General features: G+C 52.3%; 1 protein-coding gene across 1 annotated transcript in view; it reads right to left on the bottom strand.

The window, feature by feature from the left end:
- Positions 1–12,470, bottom strand: part of CRHR1 (corticotropin releasing hormone receptor 1) — a 38,429-nt gene extending 25,959 nt beyond the window's left edge. The window contains exon 1 of the mRNA XM_036340666.1: positions 12,227–12,470. Within this exon, the coding sequence (XP_036196559.1) occupies positions 12,227–12,259 (33 nt within the window). The 5' untranslated portion in view covers positions 12,260–12,470. The remainder of the gene's footprint in view (positions 1–12,226) is intronic.
- Between the last annotated feature and the right edge of the window lie 2,946 nt (positions 12,471–15,416).

The following is a 15,416-nucleotide window of genomic DNA, read 5'->3' on the forward strand; positions in this document are numbered from 1 at the left end:
ACTGGCCCCTCTGGGCAAGGAGGCCTTTCTTACTCCATCACAGGGATGTGGGTCACCTTGGGGGGGAAAGCAGGAGTAGGATGTATCTGAAGCTTAAAGTCCCCTACAAGTGTCCATGTGGTCATTACCACAACTTGGTGGCTGTGGGCCCCAGAATCTTCCTGTTACAGAGGTTGGGAGCACAGCAGGCTTCCCACAGGAAAGGGAGGGGTGCAGGCTGGACCAGCCCTCCCACCCCCCATTCAGTCAGGCTGTTCTGCCTTCTCTGTAAGCTTTCCAGTGGGAAGGGCTTTTTTTTTTTCAGCTTAAAAGGAAAGTAGTTTTGTTTTTTTAAACCATTCCATTTAGGGATTTCACTAAGACTCTTGCTGGGCTGATTCTACATTCAAGGAGTTGAAATATTCAGTTTCATAGCAACTTTCAAATATGCAACACAATATCGTTAACTATGGTCACCACGTTGCACATTACGTCCCCCAAACTATTCAGCTTAACACTGGAAGTTTGTATTTTTTCACCTTCACCCATTCCCGCCTGCCCTCCCTCCCGACCCCAGCAACCAGCGATTCCTCTGTTTCTATGAGTTCCATTTTTTACAAATTCCATATATAAGAGGTCATATAGCATTTGTCTTTCCCTGTCTGACTTATTTCACTTAGCATACTGCCCTCAAGCTCCATCCATATGGTTGCAAGAAGCAAGATTTCATTCTTTTTTGTGGCTAAATAATATGCCAGTGTATATATACCACATTTTCTTTATCCACCTATCCATCAATGGACACCGGTTGTTGCCATGTCTTGGCTATTGTGAATAATGCTGCAATAAGTATGGGGGTCAGGATACCAGTTCTAGATGGTGATTTTGTTTCCTTTGGATACATACCCGGAAGTGAGATTGCTGGATTATATGGTATTGAGTTGTATGAGTTCCTTACATATTTTGGACATTAAACCCTTATCAGATATGTGCTTTGTAAGGTATAGCCTGATTCAAGCAAAGCCAAGAGAAGAAAATCTAAATATGAAAAGAGGAAAGGTCATAAATCAAGATTTCATCAAAAAGCTGGCCCCCCTGTTACATTTAAAAACCAGGTTGCAGAAATAAAACATGAGCAGTCAGTTCTCTGAAACCTGTGCCTACAGGAGATACACCTGTAGTTACAGAATGACGATTCGGGAAGGGCAGGGCCCACAGGGAGTTGTGCAGTTTCTGCTCCGCACAGAGGTGCCAGCCGAGGTGTCAGTGGGGGTTAGAATTACAGGCTGTGCACCAGCGGAGCTGGGCCCTGAGGGGGGTGCCTTTTCACCAGCCAGAGTAAAACTAGACTGGGGACAAAGGACAGCGATGCCTTTTCTCAGCGCTCTTGACTGCCCAGGACTTCTGAGCACCCTCTTCCTACCCGTCCTGCCCCGGCCAGCCCCCCCCCCGGCCCCCCCAAGCCTTTTCCCATAACAGCCACAACCTGCCCCATCTCAAGGCAAAGAGCCTGCACTTCCCCCAAAGTGGGTGAGCAGTGAAAGACTATTCTAGGCAGACGAGAAATAATTTATTATTACATTTAATTGACTTAAGTTACTGTTGTGCAGAGAGGAAAAATGGGAATGAAAATCTCCTGCCTACAGTTCAGGGAGGGGAACATGCGTGGTGTTCCCCGCCTCCAGGCCTTCTTCCTGGGCTCAGGGTGTGCCCCGCCCCGGCCCCTGCTACTTCACTCCTCTGCTCCCCTAATGAGGCTCCCCAGCAGAGCTGAAAGCAGCAGGCTGCCTGTGTCACCCCCTGAGGAGCAGAGGACCTGGGGAACCCCGGCTCTGGAATGCACACACCCCATCCCAGGGTCCCAGATATACTATACGCTTGGGTCATAAGCTCCCTGAAGGCAGGGTCTGGGTTTGGCTTTGTCCTCAGTGGAGCCTGGCATAGAGTAGGTCCCGATGCATGTTTGTTGAGTGAATTAATGAACGGCTGACACAGTAATGAGCAGATTGGCTTTCACTTTCTGCCCCCTTTGACCAAGGGGTCCCCTCATGATTCTCACCAGGACGTTTGGTGGGTTAATTTCCTACTCCTGCATCTCCTTCCCGGCCACCAGGGGCTCTCTCTTGCTCTTGGTCTCCATTTCCCGCATGGATCCCCACCCTGGACTCCAGCGGGGTGTGCTGAAGGAGAAAAGTGTCTGGGGGCGCGAAGTGCAGGGCTGAGATGCTGTTCTGACTCTGACAAACTTGCTCTGTGACCATGGACAAGTCACTCCCCTGCCCCTCCCACCCGTTTCCTGGTCTGTAAAACGAGGAGGGCAGTGTGTTCCCTACGCTCCTTCCCAGGTCTAACTACGTCTGGCTCCAGGATTGACAGGGGGGTAGAAACAGACTTCTGACTTTGGGGTCAGAAAGACCCACACTGGAATCTTTTATCCGCCTCTTCCTCCCTGTGTGATCTTGGGCAAATCATTGGACATCTCAGAGTCTCAATTTTCCCATCTGTAAATGGGGCTAATAGGCACAAAGTATTTATACCTTAAAGCTCTTGGGGCGATTCAACAATATGGTGCAGTTGAAACAGCATGGGGCCAGCACAGAGTGAGCAGTGAACGAGTGGTAGTGATGACTGGTCTGTACAAGTTGCTTTCCTCCTGACTGGGCCTTCTCCCCACAAGCGCTACATGACGGGTCCCCTGCCCACCCAGGACACCCACTTCCCATCACCACTCTGTTCCCAGCAGCCACCAGCAAAATGGCCCGTGCATGACTGTCAATGATGCAGATTTGCTGGCACAGGGAGGGGTGGTGGGCAGCGCCCTGGGGCACTGCTGACCTCCCTCCCACCCCCATCTAGCCTCCTTTTCTGCCTCTCACCCACTCATTTCCTCCCCTCCAGTTAGGATTCTCTCAATATTTTCTCATAGTCTGTGCCTTCTTGGCCTCCTTGACCCTTTCCTACCTACCTTCCTCTCTCCTGGTCTTAATCTCTACACCTCTCCATCTTGCCTCTTTCTCTTCTCTTCTTTCCCCCTCTCTTTCCCTCCCTTCCTTCCTCTAAATCCCAGCTTTTACTAAAGACTTGCCACAGTGCCAGGCCCCATGATTTTTCTCATTTAATCCTCAGCCCCAAGGAGTTGGAGCCCGTAGTATCTTCCCATCGTCCAGATGTTCCAGCCCTGGGATTGAGCCCCTGCCTCCCTCCCACCCCCACCCCCACCCCTACCCCCAGCATGGATCCTCCAAAAGAGAAGGTGTAGCTTTCTTTTCCCTCTTGACCTTTGGCTCTGGGCTGCAGCCTGGCTCCCTAAGAGCTGGCAGTGGGAATGGGAGGGTTGGGGGGTGGGAGGCAGCAGCAGGGCCCTGTCAGCGGGGACACAGGAAGGGTTGAGTTTGGTTCTGGTGGGAGTGGAGCCTGGCTGGAACTCTGATCTGTCCTCTGCCCCCGGGGGCTGCTCAGCAGGGGCTGAGTGTGGCTCCCAGAAACTGGGGAACCACCCCTGAGGGGAGGCACCTGCTACTCTGGGAGACAGCCGAGGTGTGTGCGGGGGACAGCGCGTGGAGACACCAGCCACGCAGGTGCCAGTATCAGCTGCGCTCTCACCTCAGCCCGCTCTCTGACACGTGTAAAGTGAGGGGATTTCACTGTGGGCCGAACGGAGTGTCCTTTGAGAAGCTGCCTGTGGAAGGGGATGCGGAGCAGGCTGGGAAGGCAGAGTGAGATCATCTGGAAACTTCTGATTTCATCTAATTCACAGGCAAAGAAACAGACAGGGCCATGGCAAATTAGATTCTATTCGAAAATAGGAGTTTGGAGGCTGCTTTTTCTGGAGAAGCAACCGCCTTCCGAGGCCATGGGGGTTGGCGTAAAGGGGACGGCCAGGCCACCAAACCTCACTGAGCAGTGAGATTTAGGGCAGAGATTAGCAATGACCACGTAATTGTCCGTAAGATAGGCAATGGCCCTGTCTGTTTCTTTGCCTGTGAATTAGATGAAATCAGAAGTTTCCAGAGAGCGCTTGGCGTCCGGGAGATAGAAAATTCTGTCTCCGGCTCAGCTCTAGAGATTCTGGCCCCGCAGGTCTGAGAGGAAACTCGGACTGTAGTGTTTAATGCTCTCCAGGTGATTCTAAAGTGTCACCAGGTGGAGGGTAGCTGAACCAACCCAGTGCTTGTTAACAGGGGCAGTTTTGTCCCCAGGGGACATGTGGCAATGTCCGGAGGTATTTTTGGTTGTCATGACTGGGATGGTGCTACTGGCATCTCGTGGATAGAGGCCCGGATGCTGCTCGACACCCTAGAATGCACAGCACAGCCACACAGCAAAGAACCACCCAGCCCCACGTGTCAACAGTGCTGAGACTGGGAAACCCTGGCTCGAGGGTTTTGCAGCTTCCTCCCAGCTCTGAAAACACCCACCACCTGTCCATCATGGGGGTTGAAAAGGAGGAAGGAAGGTGGGGAGAGGAGGGGAACTCTGGAAAGAATGGGAGAACAAGAGAAAGGGGCCTTCAAGACAGGAAGGGGCCCTGGATCGAACTCTGTCTAGCAAAGCCCATGGCCTTGAACCAACCATGTGCCCACCTCCTGGCCTCAGTCTGAGGATGAGTTCTGGTGGGAATGACTTCTCCTGGCCAGTTGGGCAGTCCTTCCCCTCACAGAGCTCCCCCGGGGGTGGGGGCATGCAATGCTGCCTGTCGCCAGGGCCAGCTCCTCAGAGGCCGGGGGCAGAGCTGGTCCAGGAGCCCTGAAGCAGATGGGGGTCCCTTATCTCTGGGGAGAACAAGGGCTAGAACCAATATGGGGCTGAGCCCTGTGAGCTTTGGGCTGAGCCCACCCTGTCTCACCAGAGCCTTCGGACCACTGAGTGTCATGAGTCTTCTCCCACCTCTGTGACAAGGTGCAGCTTGATGAGTGAGAATGAGGAGGGGGAATGGAATGAGGAGGGGGAATGGAATGAGGAGGGGGAAGGGCTCTGAGTAAACCAAAGGTTGCTGCCCCCCAGGCTATTCTGACCCCTCTACCCCCACCCCACCCCATTCTTCCTGCTTCAGTCAGTCAGCCCAGCCCAGCCCAGGCTGCCAGAAAGAACCTCTCCATCCTCCAGTCCTCACAGCAGGAGGTGAAGAGCATGGCCTGTGGCCAGACCTCAGGAAAAGTGAATCAGGGATCCCCGGCATTGAATTCTGGCCCCAAGGGAGGGCTTTAGACCAATGCTGCTCAGAGGGTGGTCAGGACTGGTGCAGGCTGCAACTGGTACTGTGTAAGCGAGTGTTTGGAAACTTTGATAGAAGTTTGTCCACACACATTATTAATAGACTCATTTCATTGAACAGGGTCTAGACCAAGCATGTCAAACTCATGGCCTGCGGGCCGCATGCCTCATTTATTTGGCCTGAGTTAGTCTTTGAGTTTGACATGCTAGGTCTAGAACAATTCAGATGTCGTCCAACTCTCCAGGTGAGTCCTGTGGAGCAGGCTGCACAGTCATCACGCACAGTAGGCCCACCTGTCCATCTGCTGCAGGTTGGAAGATTCCACGTGATCCTTCCCCACAGCTGGGTTGAGGAGCCCTACTTTAGCTGAAGGAGAGAGATCGATGGCTGGCTCATCAGGGAAGGCCCCATGGAGGAGGAGGGTCTTGAGAGTGATGGTTAGGTTCAGTGTCAAAGGGAGGAGTGAGGGGAGGGACCTCCCCAGTGAAAGCAGCAGGTCCCACTGGCCACACAGGCCTCTCCTCCCCCTTTATTTTCTGTTCCTTCTGAACTCTGTGGGGGGTGTTCTGCCCTGGGGATGGTGGGAGAGTGTGGGCTCAGGGGGGAGCTCCTTCCCACAGACATGCACCAGCAGCCCCCACACCAAGGGTCCATGTGGGGTCTGGTTAGTAAACGTCTCCATGGTAATGGGCCCACCGTCTTTCTGGGGCTCTCTGGTAGCCCAGGAAGGCTCCACGTAGCAGGTTAGGGATGGGGAGGTGAATCTTCTAAGAAATGGCGAGGGGGAGGCAGTTCCAGGGAATGCTATCGTTGGCTTCAAAACCAGGGACACATGTTCTCTCCGTGTTAGGAAGAGAGTTCAAAGCAAGAATGAACAAAAAGACGCAAGGGTCTTTTTCTTGCCATCACTTCTCTGCCCCTCACCCCATCTCCCTCTCCCTCTCCCTCTCCATTTCCCTCTCCCTCTCGCCCCCCTCTTTATACTTCTCTCTCTCTAACTTTAGCCAGTTGTTTCCATCTTGGCACCACGTTTGGTTTCTCTGTGTCTGCCTGTCACTGTCTGTCTCTCTGCATGATGCCCACACTTCATATAATAACATCGTCCACCCTGAGCAGGCCCACGGGCACTCAGCTGGGCTCCCAGCGCAGGGGGCCTGGACCTGTGACGGCTGGGCCTTATACAGCCCAGGGCTTTTCTTCAGCCCTCCAGGGTAGCCAAACCCCTCCTGAGCCCCATTTTCATCCCAGCCTGCAGAACCCAGCCCTTCATCCCCAAGCCTCCCTCCTTCTCCCCACTTAACTCTGTCCCCACCTTGGCGGGGCTGCTGTTCCTCTAGAAATAGCTGGTACTCCTGGAAACCATTCCTGCCAAGGAGGCTAGGGGGATAATCCCTGCTGTAAATGGGGTGGGGGTGGGGGAAGTCCATGCATCCATCTCTCACTCTAGCCTGTCACCCTAGGCAGGCTGCCTTCCATGTACCTGCCAGGGATACTGAACAATACCTTGTCCCAACCCTCCCAAAGGTCTCGACCTCCCAGCACTTAAAGGTTCAACTGTGTCCCGTTGTGCCTCGCCATGGGTGGCTTCCAGATTGTAGCCAGTCAGTCAGCGTAGAACAACCCCCACCTCCTAATTCTGCAGCTTGGGAAGCAGATGGACCAGTCAGGCCAGTTTCTGTCCTGGGCTCTGACCTAGGCGCCCTGGCTCATAGCCAGATTGGCAGGAGGTTGGGAATGATTGACAGGTGGAGGGGGGCAGGTGCCACAATTCTCACCTTTAAACACCTCCCTGGGGCTGCTCTCTGAGGCCCAGTGAGCAAGGGGTGGAATCCTGAAATTGCCTGTGTTTCTAGGGCAGAAAGGGTAGCCACAAAGATCCCAGAAATGGTTTCATGGCTGCTGGGTGACAGATGTCAAAGAAAGCGTTTGGCTAAAGAATTTGAGTTGGATGTTCTGTGTACAAGGAACCACTTCCTAGAACTGCCCCTCAACATGCCCACTTCCCAGAAAACCCAGTGCATGTCCATATCCCCCAATCTTCTTCCCTCCTTCCTCCCTTCTGCTTTCCAGCCTCTCAGTTTTGTTGAAGCAGACACCACTTACTCTAAAATGAAATGGTTAATAATCTGTTGCTTATGTAGACAGACAACAGTATGGTGATTACCAGAGGGAAAGGGGGTAGGGGAGGTAGGAGAGGGTCAAGGGGGATAAATGGTGATGGAAGGAGACTTGACTTGGGGTGGTGAACACACAATAGGTATACAGATGATGTGTTATAGAATTGTATCCTTGAAGCCTGTATACTCTTATTGACCAACGTCACCCTGATAAATTCAATAAAAATAAGAAAACAATCTGTTGCTTAATAGAATCCAGCTAGTTGTTTTCAAAATAATTATTTGCACCAGTGAGTTAGTCATCTTGTATTATCCTCCTTACATGTCTCTCTTTTTATTGTCAAATGTTCTCACATATCAGAGATGTTCAGAGGGCCAATTGCAGGTACATCTGTCCTTTGACCTTTGAGCTCAGCTGACAGCAGGGGGCCCCATCCTTTCTTCCCAGGGACTGTGCAAAGGACCTGGGGCAGATTCTATACTACCACCCACTCCTTCTTCCACTATCCCCTCACAACTCCTCCTTGTGATGGTTTTTTAAAATTTGGTAAATTTTGATAAAATTTAGTAAGATTGATTACGTGACTAGCTAATATTTATTAAGCAGCTACTACGTGCCAGACACTGTGCGATTGTGCTTAATTTCACGCCTGACATTTCATGAAGTTATTCTGATTATTCCATAAAGTAGGTTCTCTTTCCCCCCTTTTTGCAGATGAAGAAACCGAGGTTTAGAGTGATAACCTAATTTGCCCAGAGCTTCATAGTAGAGTCAGAATTCGAGCCTAGATCTGCTTCACCTGATGTTTTCATTTGTATAAGGAGATGCTGACTGTCACATTGAATGGAGTGAGTGGTGGCTGGCCAAGAGAACAAGTCCAAAGACCAGCATTTAAAAAGGACTTGATCGCCCTGGCTGGTTTGGCTCAGTGGATGGAGCGTTGGCCTGTGGACTGAAGGGTCCCGGGTTCGATTCCAGTCAAGGGCACATGCCTGGGTTACAGGCTCGATCCCCAGTGGGGGGTGTGCGGGAGATAGCTGATCAGTGATTCTCTCTCATCATTGATGTTTCTATCTCTCTCTCCCTCTTCCTTCCTCTCTGAAATCAATAAAAATATTTTTTTTAAAAATAAAAATAAAAAGGACTTGATGGTGTTCCTTCCAAGGGACTCTGCTGATAGGAGCCCCCGAGAATCTAAGTATACAGGAGTCATTTGTCACTAACAAATTCATTTTGAATATAACACTGGAGCTAAAATCGCCACTTGGCCTTAGCTCCAAAATGGTCTCACTCATCCAGACTCCTGTGCAGCTGAACCCTGCTGGCTGCGGATGCTCTCCAAGGAGCCAAACATTAGAGAGAGTGCAGCATGGGTTTTCCACCTGAGCTCATCCTCACTGCCCTGGGTCAGTGTCTTGCTTTTCCATAAATCTATGCCCTCTTGAGAATTGGACCGGCCCGAGTCATGCCCTTCCAGGGCTGGCCATATCAAATGGGAACGGCGTGGCCTGGCTGTCAGCCCCCTCTCCTGCTTTACTTCTGGTGGTAGCTAGGCCAGTTGTCCTCACACCCCATGGCAGCCCATGACCCCTCAATGAGTTCACTTATTTTCCCATGGTATCCCTCCTGCCAATGCTCCCCTCAAAAACCCGGTTTGTCAAAGCAGCAATTTGGAAATGGCCCAAATGTGCACTGATATAGGGATGCAAAGAACATTCATGCACAGGGAATACGCAGATGCTGACAGTCTCCCTCTGGAAGCTCAGGAATAACATGGGACAGACTCAGGCTGTGACACAGTAAGTGAGAGGGCGTGTCCGATGGCCAAACCTGTACTTGAAAAAGGGCCTGCAGGGATTTTTTTAAAAATAGGTTTTTAAAAATTGATTTTTTTTTAGAAATAGGGAAAGGGATAGAGAGATGCAAATATCGATGAAAGAGAAGCATCCATCAGCTGCCTCCTGCAAGCTCCCTACTGGGGATCGAGCCTGGCAACCCAGGCATGTGCCCTGACCAGAATCGAACTGTGACCTGGTTCATAGGTCGACGCAGGGATTATTTGTAAATGGTAACAGCTGTGTTAGGAGGGGTAGGTTGCCATAATTTTATCCTCTGGTTTCCAAACTTTATATAATGCAGTTAGATTGCTTTTACAATGACAACAGCAATAAAACCAGCTCCCTCCTCAAAACTCACTCTCCTTTAATAACCCACCCTTCACACTCACCAGAACCCACAGTTTTCGAGCTACACTGGGGTCTCCCTTAGAGGAGCTGTGGCTGGTGGGTAGGTGACTCAGGGGTGCTCCACAGCCCCTCCCCTGGGGATAGAGGTAATATTTCACCTGTCTCCTCCTTCACATCCACAAACATGTAAGCATACCTCATTTTCCCCTCATTCACACTCACAACCACTCTCTCATGCACACACACACACACACACGCACACTTCTCTCATGCACACTCACCCCCCCCCCCCCCACACACACACACAACACGTTTCCCACACACTCGTGTGTTCTTGCCCCAACACTCTTCCCCAGTTCTCTGTACCCAGTTCAGGGCCCCCAAGTGGATTCTTTCCCAACACTGTTTGACTTGGTGGGGACAGAGCTGGATTTTGGATTAACGCCCCTAGATTCATACTTTCATGCTGACGAAATTACCTGCGCTCTCATCAGGCAGAAGGGGAAATGTAAGTAGCTTATAATGTTTTTCTGATAAAAGCTAACAAAACAAAACCTTAGAGCCACAGTGCCTGGGTTTGAATTCTGGCTCCAACACTCAGTGGCTGTGTCACTTTGACTAAATTACATAGCCTCTCTGTGCCTCAGTAATAATTCCTACTTCCAAGGGCTGTTATGAGGACCAAGTGACCTTTTTTTTTCTTTTTTTTGCAAAGCAGATAGAACAATACCCAGTAAGTTCTACATGGTACATAAATGAAAGAAAGAAAAGTGAGTACTTAAATGCAACCAGCATTAGCTGCCCATTCATTCACTGCCTCTCACTTATTCGGTATTTATCGAGCACTTACTGAATTCATTACCATCACTTAACCACCTAGTAGGAAAAACACATAGGCACCAACAGAAAAAAATGTCTTCTTTTAGAAAAAAGTGATCATTCTAAGTAGAGATTTGCGCACGATTCTAACAAAGGCCAAAGGAAGAACATTTACGGTTTCGCAAGTAAACTTAAAAAGGAACAAAAAGAAAAACCCCTACAGTTCAAACCTTTGAATCCATTTAAAACATCAAATTTGGTCTGATTTGTGAATTTAGACACACTAGCCTTTTGGAGAATATTGTCATTCAATGCCATCTCTTCAACCTCTCTGGATGCTTTTCTTCCTGCCTCCCTCTCCCTGTCTTCTTGATCACCCAGAAAATAATCCTGGGTTCACCCCCAGTTCTCAGTTAATGGATGGTGAAGGGGATATGGGTTCCATTGAACCAACCCTCAGTCATTTTCTTTACTTTTTAAATATATATATATTTTTATTTCAGAGAGAAAGAGAGATAGAAACATCAATGATGAGAGAGATTCCTTGATCAGCTGCCTCCTGATCGCCCCATGCTGGGGATGAAGCAGCAACCCGAGCATATGCACTGACGGGACTAGAACTGTGATCTCCTGGTTCATGGGTCGACACTCAGCCACTGAGCCACGCTGGCTGGGCAACCCTCAGTCATTTAAAAAACAACAACTTACAACTATTTGGGAGAAGGGGGAAGAGGATGGAAGACCCAGTAACTCGTAAGATCTCAACTGATGAAATGGTAGCAGTTACATTTTAAAATCTTGGTGGTGTCACTCAAACCACTTTGTGACTTGGTATAGGTACAGTTGGTTTAATAACTGATGGAAATGAAGTCACTCCCCTCCCCCCATTCAATTCTTGTGAATGTAACCGCTTTTAAATGCACTGAACCCAGTCAAGCTGGCTCAGACCGGGGACCCTGCGGAGCTTCCTGGCCGGCCGCAGCGCGGAGGCCCACCTGCCTCTCCCTCCGTCTGCTGCTTACGTGCCCACACCCTGCACTCCGGACCACTTTGGAAAACGCCGGGCAATGGCAAGTGGCTGTCACTAGCCGCGAGCCTGTCGACCCCAGCCTTTTCCAACGCACACCGCCCGAGGGCTGCCCCCAACTGCCCCTGAACTTCAGCCGGCAATCGCTGGACTTGCGGTCTGGCGACTTTCCTAAACTCCGGGCGCCAGAATCGCATCGCCAGACCCGGGGCAGGAGCGAGCCGGCGCGGGCAACTGCGCAGCTCGGGGACCGCGGGTGCAAAGGCTGCGCTCCCGCAGGGGGCCGACGCCGCGGAGGAACTGAGCCCTGGAACCCTGCGCTGGGTGCACCGTCTTCTCCCAGGAGACTGCGATATTGCTCAAAAGCTCTGAGGCAGGGGGGACAGTTATTGCCTCAGATTTGTAGCTCTTCGCGGAGGGAAGGGGCAGGAAGGGACAGGGCGGGGTGTGCGGAGTGGGGGAGTAATGCAAGGGTGCTGGGGCCGGTAGGCGGGTTGGGGAGCCCATCTCCAGAGCCCCCAGTCTCGGGCCCAGGTCTGCAATGGGAGGGGCAGGAGGTGGAACCAAGCTTGCACTTGCAAAGCCTAAAGCGATTTCTCCTCACAGAGCTGGTTACCCGGGTGGGCGGACCCCCTCCTCCGACAACATCCCGGCAGCTTCGCCACCACGATTCCTTTTTTCACCGGGGTTCTCCCCCATCTGCCCAACGCCGGCTTCAAAGGTCCAGAGAGGGATTTGGGCTGCCCCTCAAACCCCGGCCGCGCCCAGACCTGTGCTCAGCTCTGTCCAGAGATCCCCCCATCACACCCACAATCCACCCACGTCCCGCGCCGGCCCAAGGCTGGGGGCGGCCGCCTCGAGGGCTGACCGGCTCCGGCTTACCTTGATGAGCCGGAGCCGCGGGCGCCGTCCCATCCTCGGATCCTCGGGCTCGCTCGGTCACCGTCCTGAACGCCTGGGTCCCTCGGACATCCCAGAGGAGCGCGCGCCGGTGGCGGGCGGGGTGAGTGGCTGGGCTCCTCTGTTGCCGCCCGGCTGGGCCCGGCGGGCTCTCGCTCTCCCCTTCCTACCAAAGTCCGGCTCCCGTTTAGCTCTCGCCCGCCCGGAGCCCGCCTCGCCTCCGCCGCCTCCCCCTTGGTCCGCCCAGCCACTCGCCTCGGCTCCCCGCCCCCTCTCCGCGGCGTCCCTCCCCTCCCCTCTCTCCCTCTCCCCTCCACTTCAGTCCCTCCTCTGTGCTGCGCCCCTCCGTTCCCTCCCCGCCTCCTTGTCCTCTCCTCTTCCCTGGGCCTGCTCCGAGCGCCCTAGCCGCGCTGACCCCCTTTCCCTGCGCCCCGGTTTGCAGCAATCGGCGGGACTCGCTGGCAGCGGTGGCGGCCGCCGCAGTCTAGGGAGAAGCCAGGGATTGGGGCGGGAGGGGGTGGTGTGGGGTGAGGGAGAGGACGGGAAAGGAGGCGGCCTCCCACCTCCCGTCCGACTTTCAGTAGGGGCCTGGGGAGTCCAAGGAGTTTGGGGGACTCTGGCGTATCTAAGAGAGACAGGCTGTTGGAGGCTGGAGAACAGCGCAGCCCCGACTGAGCAGAGCCTCCTCGGAAACCAGGTGAAGAAATGGGAATTGCGTTTGGGCCGTTCCCGCCCCGCAGCCGGCCAGGACAGGGTCCCCGCCAGCCCTCCCTCCAGCCGGGGGCTTTGGGCCCTATTCCCTGCGCCGTTGGCATTGACGCGCCGGGTGCGCGCAGAGACGCAAAAGCTCTGCGAGGGTAACCCTTCTCATTCATTCATTTTAATTCATTCGTTTATTCAACCCTTCATTCTACAAACTAAGTGCCTGCCCAGGGGCTGAACCTGGTAACCCCAAGAGAGGGGAGAGGGGGAGACGGCAGTGACCTGCAAGACTAGCCGGCGCCTGAACGCTGCGGAGGGGGCAGCGGGCGCGCAATGCGTTATAGCTGGGGAAAGCAGCTAGGAATCCAGGGGCAGGGCGGGGAGGAGGCCACAGCGCCCCCTTTCGGCCGAGCATCCAGGGTGGGGTCAGCCGCCTGGCCAGACCTCGGGTCTTCATCCGCCTGGGCTAATTAGCTTCCAAGTGCACCCCCAGCTCTGGAGAGCAGCTCACGTCTCCTCCAGCCCTTAAACGTTCTCCTCCAGCGCTTCCAGCTGGACAGAACTGACTTCTACCGTTTTCCTTCCGTAGCCACTCCTGGCGGAGCACGGTTCCAGAGTGGTGGCTTTGAAATCAAACTCTGAACCTAACTGCCTTGGCTTCTGTGCCCTGCTGTGCTCACCCTCATCCTCCCTTCCATCCACTTCTCAGCACATTGGGCCACAGCCAGTGCGTTCATTGGTCCAACTGATTCTTCATTTAGAAAGGGAGTTATTTTAAGAGATTTTTTGATTCAATATGCAATTTACTCATGAGGACACTGAGGCCCACAGACGGTGGTGTCTAAAGTCACAGAGCTGATAAGCCTAGTTTTCAGCCTCCTGATTCCCAGCTCCACCTGCCCTGATGAGGTTTGGGGTTCTGAAATGGGGAGGGACGTTGCCCTGGAAGCCAGCTGGTCACACTGGCTTAGGCACACAGGGTGGCACTTTCTAGATGAAGCACTCAGTCTAGAGTCTTGCAAAACCCCCATTTGGTTAGTGCCCCAGAGTTGGTCTTGCTGAATTTGGCACTGACTCACCCCAACCAATCCCAGAAGAGATGGGTGCACTAACCAGATTGCCAATTTATTGTTCTCGACAAAATTGGCAGGTGGTCTAGTGTAGTGCAGGTTCTGGAGTCAGCCTGAGTTTGAGGCTTGGCTCTTCTGCTTACAAGCTGTGTGAGCCTGGGAAATTATTTAACAGTGCTTCAATTTTCTGATCTTTAAATATGTTTTTAAAAAAATGACTTTAGAGGAAGAGCAAGGGAAAGGGAGAGAGATATACATCGATGAGAGAGAAACATCAACATTGAGATCAGCCGCCTCCTGCATGCTCCCCTCCCCACTGGGGATCGAGCCTGCAACACCAGCGTGTGCTCAGACCTGGAACTGAATAGGTGACCTCTTGGTGCATGGGTCAACGCTCAACCACTAACCACACTGGCTGAGCCAATTTTCTTGTCTTTCAAATGGGGTTAGGAATACCTACCCCATAGGTAGGTTTAAATGAATTATTATTTTTAAATGGCTTAGACTGGTGCCTGGTCCATAACAAGGGCGTAAAGAAGGTTAGCTATAGTCACCATCCCTATCATCATCATCATCATTATCAAGGTGACCAGATGCTCAAATGGATGCGCAGCATGGTCCCTCCCTCTAGGCCAGTGGTTCTCAACCTTCTGGCCCTTTAAATACAGTTCCTCATGTTGTGACCCAACCATAAAATTATTTTCATTGCTACTTCATAACTGTAATGTTGCTACTGTTATGAATCGTCATGTAAATATCTGATATGCAGGATGGTCTTAGGCGACCCCTGTGAAAGGGGTCGTTCGACCGCCAAAGGGGTCTCGACCCACAGGTTGAGAACCGCTGCTCTAGGCAATTATTTGTGGAAAGCAGAATTCCTGATGAGAAGGTCACAGCAGCAGGAGATTCTGGAATCAGAGGAGAGAAAGCTGGCGGGTCCTCAGGGAGGTTTGCCCAGACACTGCAGAGGCATCGCTCCCCAGCCCTGCCTGAGACCTTGGAGCTGGCTCTCCTGGACCAGCAGCTCTAGACTTCATGTTTTTCTCTGCTTATTAAACATCATCAACTTTTGTCTTTCTGAGCCCCTTAATCTTCCTCTGTCTTGATCTTTAAATATTCTAATGCCATCGATCAGGCTGTAATCAAGTCTTGCTCTTGCTGCCTTTTTGGCCTGAGATTCAGACCTTCCCTTTCTAAAGAGGTACCTACAGATGTCACATTTTATCCTCTTTCTCCCCCTTGAGCTGAAAGGAGGAAGGCTACTGTATCACTTCGTGACCTACTTATTTATGGTTTTGGCCTTGACTGCCTCAGGGGGGTTATGAGAGCCTCGTGTTTAACACCCCTTCTGAGAAAGGATTCCATATCTCCTTTCATTGGTCCTGAAACTGCATCCTTCC

The sequence above is a fragment of the Myotis myotis genome, unplaced genomic scaffold, assembly GCF_014108235.1.
Source record: "Myotis myotis isolate mMyoMyo1 unplaced genomic scaffold, mMyoMyo1.p scaffold_m19_p_17, whole genome shotgun sequence".
In the NCBI taxonomy this organism is placed as follows: Eukaryota; Metazoa; Chordata; class Mammalia; order Chiroptera; family Vespertilionidae; genus Myotis; species Myotis myotis.